Consider the following 16,545-nt stretch of genomic DNA (forward strand, 5'->3'; position numbering starts at 1 on the left):
TTATACTCCAATTCCTGCCAAGCCTGCTTTGAGGGGTCCCTGTCCTGTATGCCTCTGATCTTCACTTCTCATCCAAACAGAGGCTGTGTCTTACCATGGCCACCTGCATGGCAATGGCTTTCCACTGGTCACAGTTAGGACACAGAACAGAAGAACAGATGGCTGGAGGGGTCCGGCCTCCTGAGTGTGTGCACTACCGTCTACGGACCATGGGTGGGGTTCCCGCAGAGCCTCCCGACTCCTACAGAATAAAGCTCCCACTCTACTCTAGGACAAGGACCTCCAGCATATCCACTGGCGTACAACGGCAACCTCAAACCTGTCACCCACCCATGTCTGAAAACTGCCCCAGGCCACCCCCACTCAAGGGCCTGCCAGGCTGAGGTGTCCTCGCAGATGGGAGCACTTAGAAAAACTTCCTAGGACCTTCTCAAATGGCACCAAGTGTCCCACCCTCCATTTCCTCAGCTCACATGGATGACAGGACTACTATATTGAATTTTCCAAGAAACACACAGAAAAGCACAGTCTGAGGCACCAGCAGGCCTGGCTTTAAATCCTGGTTCCATCACATAGAAGCTGTGTGACGTTAGGAAAGTTACTTAACTTCTCTGAGCCTCTGTGCCCTCATCTGTAAAAGGAACACATGAACAGTCCCTATAGAATACTGTTGTTAAGAGGATCAGTAAGTGCGGTAGGTCCCCAACATGAACTGAATGACCATTCATCATAGGTTTGCGGGATTCTTCCCACTAAGCTATGAGCTAATCACACTCTCTGACCCCATTGCTGGGGTTCAATAAACTATCAAACAAGTGAACACAGGAACAAGTCTGCTACTCCAGCCATGCAATCTCTAAACCAGAAGCTGTAATCTCAAAGGCCTCCAGAAACCAAACTAGTGACATCAGCAAAATGGGCCAAAGGAGGGGCCATGGTCAGCTGTGCAGCGTGTGTCCCAGAACGGCAAAGCCACATTCACCCAAGGCTGCCGCTGCAGGTGCAATGTGGTCCAGGCTGATGCGATTTCAGGAGGCCTTTAAATATTGGAACACAATGTTAAAAAAAAAAAAAAAAAAGTGCGGCACAATAAAGCATTTCTGCAACTGACTGAACAACAGGCTACATTTGGTGACCTCGATCCTATTTCAGAGACAGACCTTAAGATGGTTAAACTTAACTTTATATCATACAAATTATTGTTCCTTTATGTGGGACAAGGAAAAGAGCCAATGTACTTAAGCAATATGCCTTCAAATCATAGTAAAATAGGATTACTGATACTTACAGACACAACTTGGCGGGGGCAGGGGGGTCGTCCCTCTCATCATGGATCCAATGAGATACACTCACCCACTGAACAGATGAGGAGCCTGAGGCCCAGAGGGAACACATGATTGACCTGAAGTCACCCAAATAGCTGGGGCCAGAACTAAGATCGAAACTCAGGTACACGCCCATCCAAAATCCCTACTCTTGACTCTACCAAGCTGCCCAGGTAGGAAGTCAACATCAGTTTTTAAATCACAACACCTGACTCACAGTGTTCAACTTTCGAAGATTTTCGACTTCCTCCGGCCACTAATTCACATACTGATAAGAGGGTTCTGAGTCCATGGTAGGTTGTTAATACGGAGTCAGAAGATGGATTTAAAAATCACTACCAAAGGGCGCCTGAGTGGCTCAGTAGGTTAAGCCTCTGCCTTTGGCTCAGGTCATAATCTCAGGGTCCTGGGATTGAGTCCCACATCGGGCTCTCTGCTCAGCAGGGAGCCTGCTTCCTCCTCTCTCTGCCTGCCTCTCTGCCCACTTGTGATTTCTCTCTGTCAAATAAATAAATAAAATCTTAAAAAAAAATAAAAATCACTTCTAACAACAAATTTTTATGTTAGCAAATTTTCATCAGGTCCCTATCAGTATAACTTGGGTTGAAGACACCTATGTCCCAGGAGCCCCTGACTCCTACAGAATAAAGCTTGGGATAAGTGAGAGCATCTTGAACTCAAAATTGGAGGAAACCCAGAAACAGGGAGAGAATGAGTGCATCTGTGAGCACTGGTCCAGAACAGGCAGGTTGAGGGGCTGGACTGTCAACGGAGCGAAATCTCAATTACAGAGTAATCTAACGTATACCCAGGTACATTATTGCAGCTCAATAAACAGCTCTTCAGAATTAAGTAATTCCAATTTGCTTTCATTTTGATCTGTGTCGCCCCGAGAATTTGATATTACCCACACTCAAATTACAAGGCATCTTCGAAAGCACTGATGCTCATCGTCCTGGGAAAGCACACGAACCACAAGCCAGCCAGCCATAAACACACCAACTAAGACAGAGACGTTGCTTGGTGTGGCAACAGCACCTGCTACGGATACCATCAGAGGGGACTCCATCCAGCTCCTGGCACCCCTGGGCACTGAGGGGCCCTGCGACCACCCAGCCCCAGTTTCTGAAGGGATGATGCCACGTGGTTAGACGGTTGAGCCCAAGAAGAACCAGCTAACGTCTCCTTGGCTCCCAGATTCCTGACTCATCAGTGGTGGATTCCGGGGGGGACCCAGGGAGTCTGACCTAGCGTGGACCCCATGACCCAAACTTCCGAAGCCCACATGTTGACGCCCACTCTTATATCTCCTCCCTCCCTTTCCCTATGCTTGGCACAGGACTGTATGGGGAGAGACCACCAGTGGCCCCCTGCAGAGGAGGCCCACTCATCCAGCCCCTCACCATCTCTTACCTCCTTACCTGGGAAATCCCACCAACCTCGACAAGTTATTTTTTTAACAAATGCTTCTAGGGTAATGGCCCAAGCCCCTCTCTAAGAACGTCTACACACACTGTCTCCTTGAATCCTCAGGACACACCCCACTTTGAGGTAGAGAATCCTACATTCCCATTCCCCGATGAGCTAGCTAACGCTGGAAGAGGGTGAGGTTCAAAGGCACAGAGCGGGAACCAGATGGGGTCAGGATTTAAATGGACGGATTGGGGCTCTAGAGTTCTTTCGGTCTCTGAATTGGAATGAAGTGAAGAAAATCTGGGGAAGAAAAAGCTGCCGAGGGGTGGTTTTCCTTCCATGACACACCCAGGTCGCCTGCCTGCCCCCACCCCGCCCCAGGGCATTTGTGTGGTGTGAACCAGGAACAAGGAACTCAGTTTGGGCAGCCGCACCATCCCCAGGGAGAAGACTTAGCCCTTGAGAATATTTTTGTTTTGTTTTCTCGAGGCTTCTCCATTCCCTGAAAGAAGGAAGATTTATGTTTATTCTTTGTTCTTGTGTCCCCCCGCCCCCCCCACCAAATGTAAATATTTCAGTACTAAAGTATGTAACCACCCTGCTAAGTCATGGTAAGGGGCTCTCAGAGGCCAGTGAGTCATTCTTCATAAGACACTTGCCCCCAAATGCTCTGGTTTGCTGCCTTCCCATGGGTTCCTGGCAGACATCAGGGTGACCCGCTTCCTCTGATCAGGCTCCTGCGAATTCCTGCTGCTCTGGGTGTCTCCGGCCTTTCATTATCTTACTTGGCTTGGTTACCACTAGCTATGTAAGGGGTGTGTGTGTGTGTGTGTGTGTGTGTAAAAAGGGTAAGTTCATTTCTCTGAGAGCATGGAAAGTAGGAAACCCTCGTGTGTGTGTGTGTGTGTGTGTGTGTGTGTGTGTAAAAAGGGTAAGTTCATTTCTCTGAGAGCATGGAAAGTAGGAAACCCTCCATTCCAGAAAGGTGGGGACCAACAACAGGAAAAGCAGGAGTTAAGAGGGCAAATCAGCCACAGGTCCAGAGACATGTCATGAGCTCTGCGTGCAGTCTGGACCCTTTCAACACTGTTTATGACATCATGTTAGCAGGTGCCAACAAGGCCCCAACCCTCAGGCCCTCCAGCTACGGCCGAAATAGCAGAAGCCAGCCCCCGGCCGGACCCCAGCTCTGACCCTAAGGATGGTTTCTCAGCCTGGCTGTGGTTTGCGCTCCCGGTTGTGACATGAATTAAAATACACTCCAAGGGCAGCGCCAAAATTAGAGGACTACATGAGACCACAGATGGGAAGGGACTTCTGCATTCAAGGGGCCCAGCTCCTAGCTTGCCACCTACTGAATACAAAAAGGGGGCAAAAATCGTCACCAAAAAAAAGTGCTATCGCATAAAGGATTTCATCGACCATGTATTACCTGGTCCCCTGTAATACGCAGGGACCAGGTCACAGGGAGCACAGACCAGGAAGGAGACCTCCGAAGGTGGCCAGCCAGCGTGTCATCCAGCACGGACCGGCGAGGGCTGCAGGAGAAGGCCCTGGGCACAGCTGTGGCTCTGGGATTATAGTACCACACGTGGCCAGTGCACTGCTCACCCCCAGCCCGAACCCCAGCCCGGGGGGCAGAGTCCACAAAGGATAAACCAGTGTCTCAACAAACCCCCGCCGCCCTCCAAACAAAGGGCAAGATGTTTCCCCATGGAAATGACATTCTCTACCCCAAAGGCCTCCAGATCTGGCGTCCCACACCTCCTCCTTGTCCTCAATGAGGGATATAAAGGGAGAATAAACCCAGCACCTTCTGGTTCCATCGGTGTGTGTGGAAAGATCAAAACACTCCAGCAGCGGCCATGGTCACCCAACCCGTTATGTCCTTACCAGCCCCGTGCCAGGCACCTGCAAGGTGCGGGCGAGCCCACGGAAGGCGTGAGTGGACATAGGCCATCCTCCGGCGGGCTCCTACTCCAGCGTGCAAGGCTGCCACAGAAGAGGTCCGAAGAACTTCCTGAGGGGCAGCTCTGGAAGTGACAGAGCCACTGAGTGCCGAGAGGCCTGTAAAAGGCCGCCATGTCATGAAAATCCATCTCACAGCCCCAAAAAAGCATATATATGAGGTTAATGTGACTGAAATGATGGTTTCTTGTATATATTAATGGCACTCAATGTAAATGATTTTAAGATTTTTTTTTTTCCCCTGTTGGTTGTTTTGTTCATGACTGCCTAATTTGTTGATCTTCAGCTTAAGTGTTCATGGCATTATGGAGATGAAATGAGTTCCTGCTGAGGCCAATAATTCATTCCCTCATCCATCATTCAACAAGTATCTTAAGGCTGAGCCTTGTGAAATGACCAAGTGCACAGGTCCAAACAGCTGAATGCCGGTGGGTTCGTATTTGGGGGTGCTCCAGCCTCATGCCATGCACCTGGCTAAGCCTGGGGGAAGTTGTGAACCATGAACCAAACAACAACAATGAAATGTTTCTATTCTCTCCACACTCGGGTTCTAAAGGACAAGATGGAAAATTACCAAGAACACGAATAAAGGAAAAATATAATTCTGAGGCATGATAAGTGCTGTGTAGAACAAGGGACAAGGTGACCTGCTAGAAGGCACCCAGCTGGTATGGGGGCTGAGGACATCCTCTCGGAGGAGAATGGCATGACGACACTCAAGCGGAGACCTGACTGATGACATGTGACCATCCACCTTGAGTCAGGACAGCCGAGGAGGGAGAGTCTCAGATCACAGCTCCCAGCCTAACTTCAGACAGGGCTACCAACTAGGGGTCAAGGCCCTCACACCAACTGGTCTTTGACCAAGGAAACAAACTCAGGAGACTTCCGGGTGGGAGAAGGGGGTCGATCCATGTTTTCACCTTTAAACACACTGGCTAACATTCCACAGCTAACATGAGATGAATAGCTTCATTATTTCGTTCACCAAATTACACTATATTAAAATTTTAATCGGTGAACATGACGCTGGAACATGAGTACATCTACACACGGCAGTTTTCCAGTGTAAACTGTCAAACCCCCCCCTTTTTTTTTGCAAAACCAATATTGCAACACAAAGAAAAATCCATAAAGATGCTCATATTCTTTGGCCTACCAACTCTACCCCTAGGGAATTTATCCAAGGCAATAATCTGGTTCAATAGAAAAAAAAAAAATGTTCTCTTTGGAAGAACCCCATTGAGGTGTTAATTGATGCACAGAGGAAAGATAAAACAAAAACAGAAACACCTGGAATTACATAAATGACTACAAATGGGGAGGTTTTAAGAAATGGGGTGATTCACTTGATGAAACAATATATAACCATTAAGCATTACAACAAAGATTATATAGACTTTCAGAAATAAACGGGAGCTCCAGCTCCTTGGAAGGAGCAGAGAAGGCGGCAGTGTGCATATTTTAATGTAAAGCGTGTCGACAATACCTCAAGGTGAACAAGAACAAGAAAATTGGAAAGAACTGAATCAAGGCCAAGAGGGGTGGGGGGGCTTTTATTTCGAAAGTCCTTCCAAAATATTGTTATTAAATCAAGTTTTCAGTTAAAAAAAAAAAAGAAAATCCCTCAGAAACAATTGTACTCTCCGAACACAGCAGTAGACCACCACCGAAACACAAAGACGTTGGCTCATTCAAATTTTAAACACAAAATAAAGCCAAATCTGGAGACGCCTTCTGTGTTGTATACCCCAGAGGCTTGCACAGGTGAGCCCTATAATAAGACTGAACTTGGACTAGACATGCAACATGCATGACTTTACAGAAACCCCGCCCCTTTCTCTGCAGGGTGGGAGCGGGGAACTGGAAATGGCCGGTCTCTGGACCGACCGGGAGGAGGAACAGCAGCAGAGAGGAAGCCCCTGGGTTCCTCTCACCCTCTGAGGATGGGGCCGAAGCAGGTGGCAAAACCAGCCCCATGAGAGGGGCCCACTCACCTTTCACGATGAGCTCCGCGTAGTTGGACACGCCGGAGCCGCCGTCGGAACGGATCACACAGCGGTATTTGCTCACACTCCGCTGGGCAGTGTCGGCCACGCTGACCGTGGCTGAAAAGCGTCGGTGGTTGACCACGCGGGTGACCATGAGGGCCGTGTCCCTGCCGTTCCACTGCTGCAGGACAGAGGGAGGGAAGGGGAGGAGAAATCACATCATCCTATGGCCCCCAGGGGCCGGGAGCTTCCCCCAGCTCGGAAGCTCCACCTGTTCCCACGTCCCCGAGGCCATGGCTTTCCATAAGAAGGACTGTCCAGGGCTGGCTTCTGCAAGTGATCGGACTAAAGTATAAATTTCCTCGTGAGCTGATCGGGAGGGGAGCGCCTGATGGCAAGGAGAGAAGGCACAGGCTTCCTCCCAATACCTTGGTTCCTCGCTTGGCTTGAGCTTGAGTCTGGCATTTGGCTCTGAGCCTTCCTCTCACCTTCCTTCATCTCTTAAGCAGAACCCACAAGGTTCCCCCAAAGACAGACTCAGATAGGCTACTGAAAATATAACCCATGAAATGACAATAAACAGCCCGGCCCCTAGCTCCACAGCTAGGGCCGTGATACCCCACCCACAGGCCAAGTCCACTCCACAGGGACCCATCTGTCCCCAGGACCTCTCCTCCTTGGCATTTGCTTTTTCCTTGGCCTGGAACCTCCTCCTGTCTGCCTGAGGACAGTCCTTCACCCTTAAGAACTCGCGCTCAGCACATTGCCATCTCCAGTAAGTTGGCCTATCACAGCACCTTCTAGAAGCTCTTCACTCTCTAGTGGTTTTGTTGTTGCCATTTGGAGGGTTTTTTGGCCTACACGTTTCCCCCTGTACACTAGACTCAGAGCTCCCCGAGAACATCCTTTAGCCGTTTTGTATCTTTGGCACTGTGCCCAGCTTCCAGACTTGGAAAACATTTGTGGAATCAAGGTGAATGCACAAGTGTTTCCGTCTGTGCTGTGCTGACTCTCAGGTGTGATATTCTGAGTTTGAATGAGCCCCTCCCATAGCCGGGGTGAGTTGCCACCACCGGAAGGCAGTGCCAGAGGATGCAGCATGAGGGACTCTTTTTCTTAAGCACCTTCTAAGCACCAGACCCTGAATCTCCTTTTTAATCTTCCCAGCCTTGTTTGACGTGTTACTGCTCTTCTTAGCAGAATCCACATGTCAGCGTGGCTCAGTAAATATGCAGACCAAGGAAGCCCCTTATCCAGCCTTTCCGACTCTGGGTCAACCACCTTCTCACGGAGACCCTATCCTCCCTGCCTTTATGTCGTGTCCAAAAGTAAAACTGAGCCGCTTCCATCATCTGCTTGGATTTGGGGAAACCATAGGATTTAGCAGCTTCCCCACACCTGGAAGCTTCCATGATGCGATCTTCATCCCTTCCTGACCACGGCAAACACCTCCAGACACACACGGACCTGCTTCCACCCATCCACGCGCCCGTCAGTGACGGGTCGGGACTGGGACACGAGAAGGGGCACTGCTGCTGTGCCCAGCTGCCCCCAAGCCAATGAGATGGAACAGCAGAAGAGGGAAGGGAGCAGACACCCAAGGAGCACGCAGAAGCCAAGGCCTCTGTGTGACTTGCTCCGGACAGGACGGGGAGATCAGAGGGCATGGATTTCTTCTTCTTACTTTCTGGCATTCTCTAGACTTTCAAACACTGCTTTTCTACTTGAAAAGAATAACGGAAATAAAGGAAAGGCCTATTTGATTTGAATGCAGGCCATCGGAGGTCAGCCCTTGGCCCAAAGACACCACGTGTTGCTCTCATGTGGGGTATCGACTCCCCAAGCCCCACGTCCTCTAGCACACTCATTCCCACATGTGGAAGAGAGTGGTTAATGGGTAGTGGCCAAGATCTACCTACGTGTCACCAATGTCTTAGCCGAGGACCAAAAAAGAAAAAAAAAAAAAAAAGGCAAAGAGGGGACAGAGCAAGGACCACCACGTAGGGGGAAATAAGCAAAAATGCCAGCGTCCCGGCCAGACAGATTCATGACCCAGACAGCCCATGACACATTTTCCTCAGACCTCCAGCGCTTTGAACAACCAAGAAATGTGGGAGACAAGAAAGACACGGAGCACGGTACCCGCACATGAACTGTAAAGAGCGCCCTCTAAGAGGTGAGCGGATACGGACAAAGACAAAGGAAGAAAATAAACCCCAGAAGAATTATGGGAAACCAACAAGGGCACCCTTTGCAGGATGCCGAATGGCACCAGAAGTGAATCGCAGAATCAGCACGGCAGCAGAGCACCGGCCAGGGCCAACAGGCTTGAGAAAATAACCCAGATCACCAGGAAGGCACTGACAAAAGGGCAGGAGGGAGGCAAACTGAGGAAGAAAACAGAGATCAGATGACGTACCGGATGAGTAATTGGTTCGCCGGATGATGGGAACTCGGGGAATGGGACACAAATCCTGACTCAAGTTAAATGAGCTCACTTGCCTGGATGAAAACAAAACCTAACTCCTCGGACTGCCATGGCCTACCGTTCACGTGACAAAATTTATGAGAACCATGACCATCGAGGTATGTGTTTTATCTCACAAAAATATTGGACATTAGGAAGAAGAAGTACTTAAAAATTTAGGCAGGAAAAAAAAAAAAAAAACCAACGTGCTGATAAAAAAATAAAGCAAGCTGGCATAAAACGCCTCATCTGTAACTGCTTCCAGAGCCCAGACCACCTCTCTCGGATGTGGCTGGGCCCCCAGTGGTCATGGTGGAGCTCCCAGGAGACTGCATACTTGAGAGAGGTCAGGGCGGGAGCCAGGGCAAGACGGGGCAGGAAATGATAATAAACAAATGCACACAAAGGACCATGGCCTTGGGCCATGGTTTCATCTCTCTCGGCTTTGGTTTCCTTATGCCTCTAATGGATGTGCCCACTTTGTGATGTTCTCCTGATGCATTAATGGGAAGGAGTAACAGACTGTTTAGCCCATGATGGCGCATTCCGGTGTGAGCTGAGCTCTCCAAATTAACCACGAAACTAGCCATGAAAAGTGGGGTAGGGATGACAGCCCCCCACAATGCCCATGGGCTAGTCTCTGCAACCTGGGAATATGTCACCTTCCATGGCAAAAGATGTTGATTAAGCTCGGGATCTGGCGATTTTAGGATGATTCTGGATGACACAGGGTGGGCCCTATGTAATCACCACGAGCCTCGCATGAGAGCGATGGAGGAGGGGCAGAGCCAGAGATGGGACATGTGGTGACAGAAGCAGAGGTCAGAGTGACATGACTGATGGCTTGAAGATGGAAGAAGAAGCAAGAACCAAAGAATGCAGACAGCTTCCAGAAGCTGGGAAAGTTAAGAGCAAATTCTCTGCTAGAGCCTCGAGAAGAACCAACACCTCGATCTAACCCTGGAAGACTCATTTCTGACCTCTGATCCCCACACCGCAAGGTAATACATTTGTGCTGTTTTAGCCACTAAGTCTAATTTGTTACATCAGCCATAAGAAACTAACAAACAGCAAAGAACCAGTTAAGTACAAAACCTTCATTTTTCACACTTAGTTTCAATCTTACTGGGCAGCTGGGTGGTTCAGTCAGTTAAGCATCTGCCTTTGGCTCAGGTCATGATCCCAGGGTTCTGGGATCCAGTCCTGCATCGGGTTCCCTGCTGAGCCGGGGAGCCTGCTTCTCCCTCTCCATCTCCCACTCTCCCTCTCTGTTAAATAAATAAATTCTTTAAAAAAAGTTTATTTTGATGTGACCTCCAGTATTATTTGCTTTTCTTCATAATGATGTCACATTCCAGAACAACCAGAGAGGACTAATGCATCTCCCTGAACCATTCACATTTTTCTCTTTAGTCCCTGAACCACCAGGCTTTCTCCCATCGAAGGATAGGAAATTGCAGGTTGTCTTATAAAATCTCTGGAAAATAGGCCTTTTGATAATCACACTTGTCATATTGGGAGCAGGCAACAGCAGGACAGGAACGGGCAGGAGAGACGAGAGCCATGGTAGGAAATGGCACCGCAATGGACCCCCGGCAAGGAGAAATGAAGGTTAAGTTAGAGAGAGGAGCCCAGACAGCAGGGGAAGTAGGTGCTGAAGGTCAAGACAAATGAGCAACTACCAAGGACCTGAGATCAGGGGAGATCCTAGGAGACCAGGCACAATGACGGGCTCAGCTACCAGACCACCGTGACAATGTGGAGAAGGGATTTAAGCAGAGGGACTGTGTAAGCAGCACAGGTTCCAACCATGGTCTCAGACGCATACACAGGCAGGAAGGAAAGCGCCAGGGGAGAAAACAGGGAGGTTTCATCAAGCAGGAACAGAGTCACGAAATTCAGGCTCACAGGCAACGGAGCAGGTTTGAGTGGGCACAGGGAGGGTGGAGCGCGCAGGGTGCCGGGAGCCGGAAATGGACCACAGCCCAGAGACTCGGTGGAAAAGTAAATCCTCGCAAGCAAGATGCCAGGTGCCACGTACGTACATGGGGTTTTAAACACTGGGACGCGGGGAAAGAGAAGGACAGCAAAGAGAAGTCAAAATCTTGGGGAAAGCCAGACAGAAGCATGACATGCATAATGCGTATGGAAGCCGGCAGAAGAATCTATCAGGCTCCCGAGACACCAGTCCTGCACACTGGAAATATTCTTTTGGTGCCTGTAGAATTTTTTCACGTATAAGTATATCCTTCCTCTGAAATTTCGGGCATAGTTCCTTTCTTCTTTCAGACCTACATCTGTTCTGCTAAAATGGAGTCATCTTCTCGTCCCTCTGTGTCCGGGGCAAACTGGAGAAATTTCCCAGTGGGCACCGAGATAGCCGGGCTCCCCAGAAGCAGAGCCTGGGACATGGGAACCTACCAAGTGCCCTCAGGGAAAAGGGAATGAAGGACAGTGAGGAAAGGAGCCACTGAGGAGTGATGTGGTCGAAATAGTCCAACTTCGGCCTGACTCCCCGGGACCTGGGAAGCCTGAAGTGTACCAGAGCTGATCCCAGCTTGAGGCCAGGAGCCAGCGCCGGTACCCCGTATCAGCCAGTCACTGGCCATGGCCTGGCTGCCCAGTGGGGAAAGAAGGAAACCATTCCAATTTGCCCCAAAGCAGTTCACCGGGGAAGAGGAGCTGGGAGCCATTAGCATCCAACCGCACAGTGCCTTAGGGCTCGGGGCACTGGCTCAGAAAGGACACCGTCCAGGACACCAGTAGCATCCGTTCTACCCAGCGCTTTCCTGTCCCTGCCTCCTCCTCCTCCGGGACCTTATATGTGGGGTCTCCTGAAGTCCCATGAGCCACTGCTTTGAGATATGCTGGTAAGTTGCTCCTGAACCTGTTCTAAAAGGGGGCAGGAGGGGACAGGGAAGGCGGCCAGACTGGGAACGGCCTCCACAGAACACTCGCGACATAGAAAGCTCGAGCACCTTGCAGTGACACACGGCTTCCCCCCGAGAATCCATCTATCTTCCATGAGTAAAGAGCTGCATACCTAAGTGAATTTGATAAATATTTCGTTCACCCTAACAGGATTTGTCTGAGCATTTATTAAGTAAAAGTCACATTAACATTTTTGAGTACGAAGCCCTTGCCAGGCACCGTGTTAACTGGCTTACATGACAGAATGCACTTAATCCGTTAAAAATCTCTATGAAAGTGTTTCTCGGGGGTGGGGGTGGGGGAGTTCCTGGACCATCGGCATCACCTGGAAAGCTGCTGGAAATGCACATTTTAGAGAGCATTCCAGGGCCGGTATCCATTTGTAGACACTATTTATTGGGGTTGGCAATCTGAGTTTTCCCCCTTCCTTGTTCTATTATTAACAGCACTGGAAATGTCCTCATTATTCAATGAAACACAAAATGAGAGACTAGAGAGTGTGGAAGGTGTAATTTCTGCCCAGAGGAATTTATAGGCTGGGTTAAAATTCCAACAAAATGGCAAAAAGGGTCAAGTATAAAGTTGAGTGTGGAAGCGCTATGCATCCTGGAGGAAAACAGGATCAGCGCAGAGAGCTGTGCTCTTAGAATGTTCCAGAATACTAGCTCTCAAAGCATGGTCTGCACACCCACTGCAGAAGCATTCCCTGGGGAACCTGTTGGAAATGCAAATTCTGTGGTCCCTACCCCAAACCTAATCATTCAGGATCTCCAGGGATGGAGCCAGTCTGGTTTTAACAAACCCTCCAGGTGCTTCTCAACGCCCCACAAAGCATGAGAGAAGCCCTATTCATTACTCCTATTTTGCAAATGAGGAAACTGAGGCAGAACTAGGTCAAGCAACACGCCTTATGAATGGTGCATACAAATCCTCTGCCAATCTCCTTAAAAAGGCAGATTCTGACTCAGTGAGTCAGAACCAACCACACAGGCAGAAGCAAGTTCTTATATGACTTTGCCAAGTGACTGAATTAGCACGTGGACCCAGGGGATCTGATTCCAGAGACTGAGGCCTTATCACCCCATTGTCCAAGTACCATCCCTGTAGGACCGTGTGCAGTTATACCAGGACTCTGTGAGGGGTGGGTAGAGCGTGCAGTGTTCCAGAAACTTACTTTGTTTATTCAAAGAACATCAACTGCCATCTTGCAGGAAACGAGTGCTCCCAAGAAAATAGTCTGGGAGACTCTGTGAAAGAGCTTTCTGGAAACCTCAGTGGTCTCTAAGTCAGAAATACCTACATGAAGACGCATTGCCCAAGCATGTTCCCCTATTCTTGCCTACCAGGCTCTCTGAGTACATCATTAAGCAACAGCATACCCGACAGGCTGTCGGGCTCAGGTGAGGTTTTCATAATCCAACTTCATGAGTCTAAAGCAGTGGTTCTCAAAAGTCAGCAGGCTCTGGAATTACCTGGAAGGCGATTCTGTCCATCAGGAGCAAGCCTAGATAACCTGCATTTCTAACAACTTCCCGAGTGACGCTGAGGCTGCTTGCTTTGTCCTAAGTTTCTATGACATGAAGGTTACTGCCATCCTAAGTCCCTCAGTGGAAAGGAAGGAGTCAAATCATCCTGCGGAATACATGAATGAGAACCCTTAAATCCAGGCCATTTCCCCTGGTTGAGCAACTACACCGAAGACGGCCAGCCTCTGGTGCGCCGTTCAGAACCAGCTCAGGCTCTCCTGGCCCACCAGAGTCCACACTCGCCAGCTCACAGAACGCACTGGAGGAAGGTTATCTGCTTTCTTTGCCCAGATGCTTTGTCTGCCCACCAAGCTCTAAGCCATGAGGATGCTTCTGCCCAGAAGGTGAACCTTTGTCCAATTCAGCCATGCAGGGGAGAGGGGCAGGAGTGGGGAGGGGGGCGGAGATCAACCCACATTCTCAACTGAACGAAGGCCCTGTGAAACCCAAGCGGTGGTCCTACTTCGTCCCATTTTATACTCCTGCCTCTCCCATCATGGCAACAGCTTCCTTTGAAATCTCTTGTTTTTCTTTCTCCTCTTTCATCTGTTTGACTCTCTTTTTAAAAAAAAAAAACAACTCAAATTCCACCATTCCTTAGCCGCTTTTTTTTTTTTTATCATCATTTGAGAGTCACTCTTTGCAAGAGGAGGGGCTGCAAAGACCCACTTTAATATATCAGACCCTAGCACACATGTATCCTCCCAGTCCCAGCAAGACCTGTCTTCAGGAACTACCTCGAGAAGAAGCCAGAGAAGCCGCTGACACCACGGAGAGTCTGCTGTTTTCACGCTACTCTGTTCTAGCTACGGAGGCATCTCTAATGGCCCCGCCGTTCCTCAATGCCCCCTCCCCTCTGCTCCCTAGGTCATGGCATTATTCCCTGCACAAAGAGATAAGACATAGCCTGCAAAACGGCTGCCATTATTTCAAAGAGGGCACGCAGGCTTGTAATTGATTTATGATTGGTCAAAGTGAAAACGGTGCTGTTTTTCACGAAAGGAAAGGAGTGTGCAGCAGACAGGATGCCGGTTTTACAGGAGATGCTCTGACACAGAATCCTGGGAGCCTTCTTTCCTGGCTAGGAAATATTTAGGTGGAACTCTCACTGTTCATTTGTAAATGAATATGCTTTTCACTTCAAGGCATATTGCTTCATGGAAACTCAAACCTGCCTCACTGATTCCCTTAAGAGTATATTTGTACCTCTCTGGCTGTCTCTAAAGGGTAGCTTTTGATTATTTTTTATTAAAAGTTAAAAGAAATACAAGTGGACATAAATCATTTTTGATTAGTTGGGCTGAAGTCCTCCCAGGGGCCCCCTGCGTGTGTGGCTGACTGCTCATTTGGGGTGGACCTCGGGGTTCAGAGCTTCTGCGGAGTCAGGAGCATCCTGGATTAAGCCCCATAGGGAGCCCCTGAGCAAAGAGGGTGTGCAGGTGGTGCGTGGCTAGTTTACGTGCCTCCCCCCCCATCTCCGTGTGGCACTATCTCCCTTTGGCTAGTTCTGGGTCCCCGTAAGAACTCTAATCAAAGGCCACTTCCTCCAAGGGCACATCTCAGATAGATACTCGGGAGAGAATTTCCAGACAGACCCTCCTCTTCCCCTGGTAGCCTGGTCACGTTTGTGCTGAAATACTGAATTCCGTGTTAGCTGCTTACTGTCTGTCTCTGCTGTCTGAAGGTAACCCCCGCGAGGACACGAAGCAGGCGTGCCTTGCTCACCCCACTTCCCCCAGCTCCCAGGTGCTGAGCCTGGGAGGGGCAGTGATCAAATCCTGGCATCCATCAGCTGAGGGTGGGCTGATGGAAGACCCCCTAGAAAAGGGCATTAGGAAGTGAAGGAGGAAAGAGGAAGTGTGAGAAGGGAAATATCCAGGAGTGAGGTGGCTACAGTCCTCAGAGACGTGCTGCACGGGAGGAAAGGTTCCTGTATTAGGTACAGAGGAACTGGGGAGAATGCAACCCTTTCTGTAGATCCAAAGCCCAGCTAGATCTGCATCCCCTGGGTTGCCCTAAAGGAGCTGTTTTTTTTTTTTTTTTTTTTTTTTTTTTTTTTTTTTTTTTTTTTAAAGATTTTATTTATTTATTTGACAGAGAGAAATCACAAGTACACTGAGAGGCAGGCAGAGAGAGAGAGAAAGAAGCAGGCTCCCTGCTGAGCAGAGAGACCCCGATGCGGGACTCGATCCCCAGACCCTGAGATCATGACCTGAGCCAAAGGCAGCGGCTTAACCCACTGAGCCACCCAGGCGCCCAAGGAGCTGTTTTTTGATCTAAGGTACCTACAGGTGAAAAGAAGGAAAGACAAAGCATGTAGTGACAGTGCCCTGACTGCAAATACACTAGAAACCACTGGATTCTAGACTTGCTAAGCTTTATGGTTTATGAATTATATCTCAATGAAGCTAACCCTGGGATTCCCAAGCCTGGAGCGCCCCCCTGTATGCAAATCTGGCCCAGATCCCCCTCATGTCGTTCTCATTAGACTTGGCCGGGGGCAGGGGAAGGCAAGAAGGAATGGGACTCCGGCCTGTGGGGCTCACTGACCCCCCTCCCAGACTTAGTCTCTTCTACAAATAGGGTTAAAAATAGCAAGTCCCAGAAAGCCCGGCTGTGAGAATTAAGTCCATCCTATCTGTAACCAAGCCATCAATGTCAGCTGCTATGTTCTCGACCACACACCACTACTGTTTAGCTGTGGTGCTGCCGCAGGGTTCAAAAGCAGCCCCACACGGGAGGGACCCCTAGTACAGACGTAGGCAGGAGGTGGAGGAGCTGGGTCCAGCACGTACACAGCCCCGAGCCAGCAGCAGCGGGGGACCAGGCTGGCCAGAAACATCGGGGGCAGAAAGGACTGACATGTCTGCTTATCTCGTCTGCCCTGGTGTGACTGCTGTCGAGCTGATGCACTCACAGGGCGA

General features: G+C 49.6%; 1 protein-coding gene across 17 annotated transcripts in view; it reads right to left on the reverse strand.

Annotated features, from left to right (window-relative positions):
* PTPRT (protein tyrosine phosphatase receptor type T) overlaps positions 1–16,545 on the reverse strand; it is a 1,049,177-nt gene that overhangs the window by 660,405 nt on the left and 372,227 nt on the right. For all 17 annotated transcript variants that reach the window (XM_082744638.1, XM_082744637.1, XM_082744651.1 and 14 more), the window contains one exon: positions 6,704–6,878. In XM_082744638.1, coding sequence (XP_082600764.1) covers positions 6,704–6,878 — 175 coding nt within the window. The remainder of the gene's footprint in view (positions 1–6,703; positions 6,879–16,545) is intronic.

The sequence above is a fragment of the Mustela nivalis genome, assembly GCF_964662115.1.
Source record: "Mustela nivalis genome assembly, chromosome: 8".
Taxonomy (NCBI): domain Eukaryota; kingdom Metazoa; phylum Chordata; class Mammalia; order Carnivora; family Mustelidae; genus Mustela; species Mustela nivalis.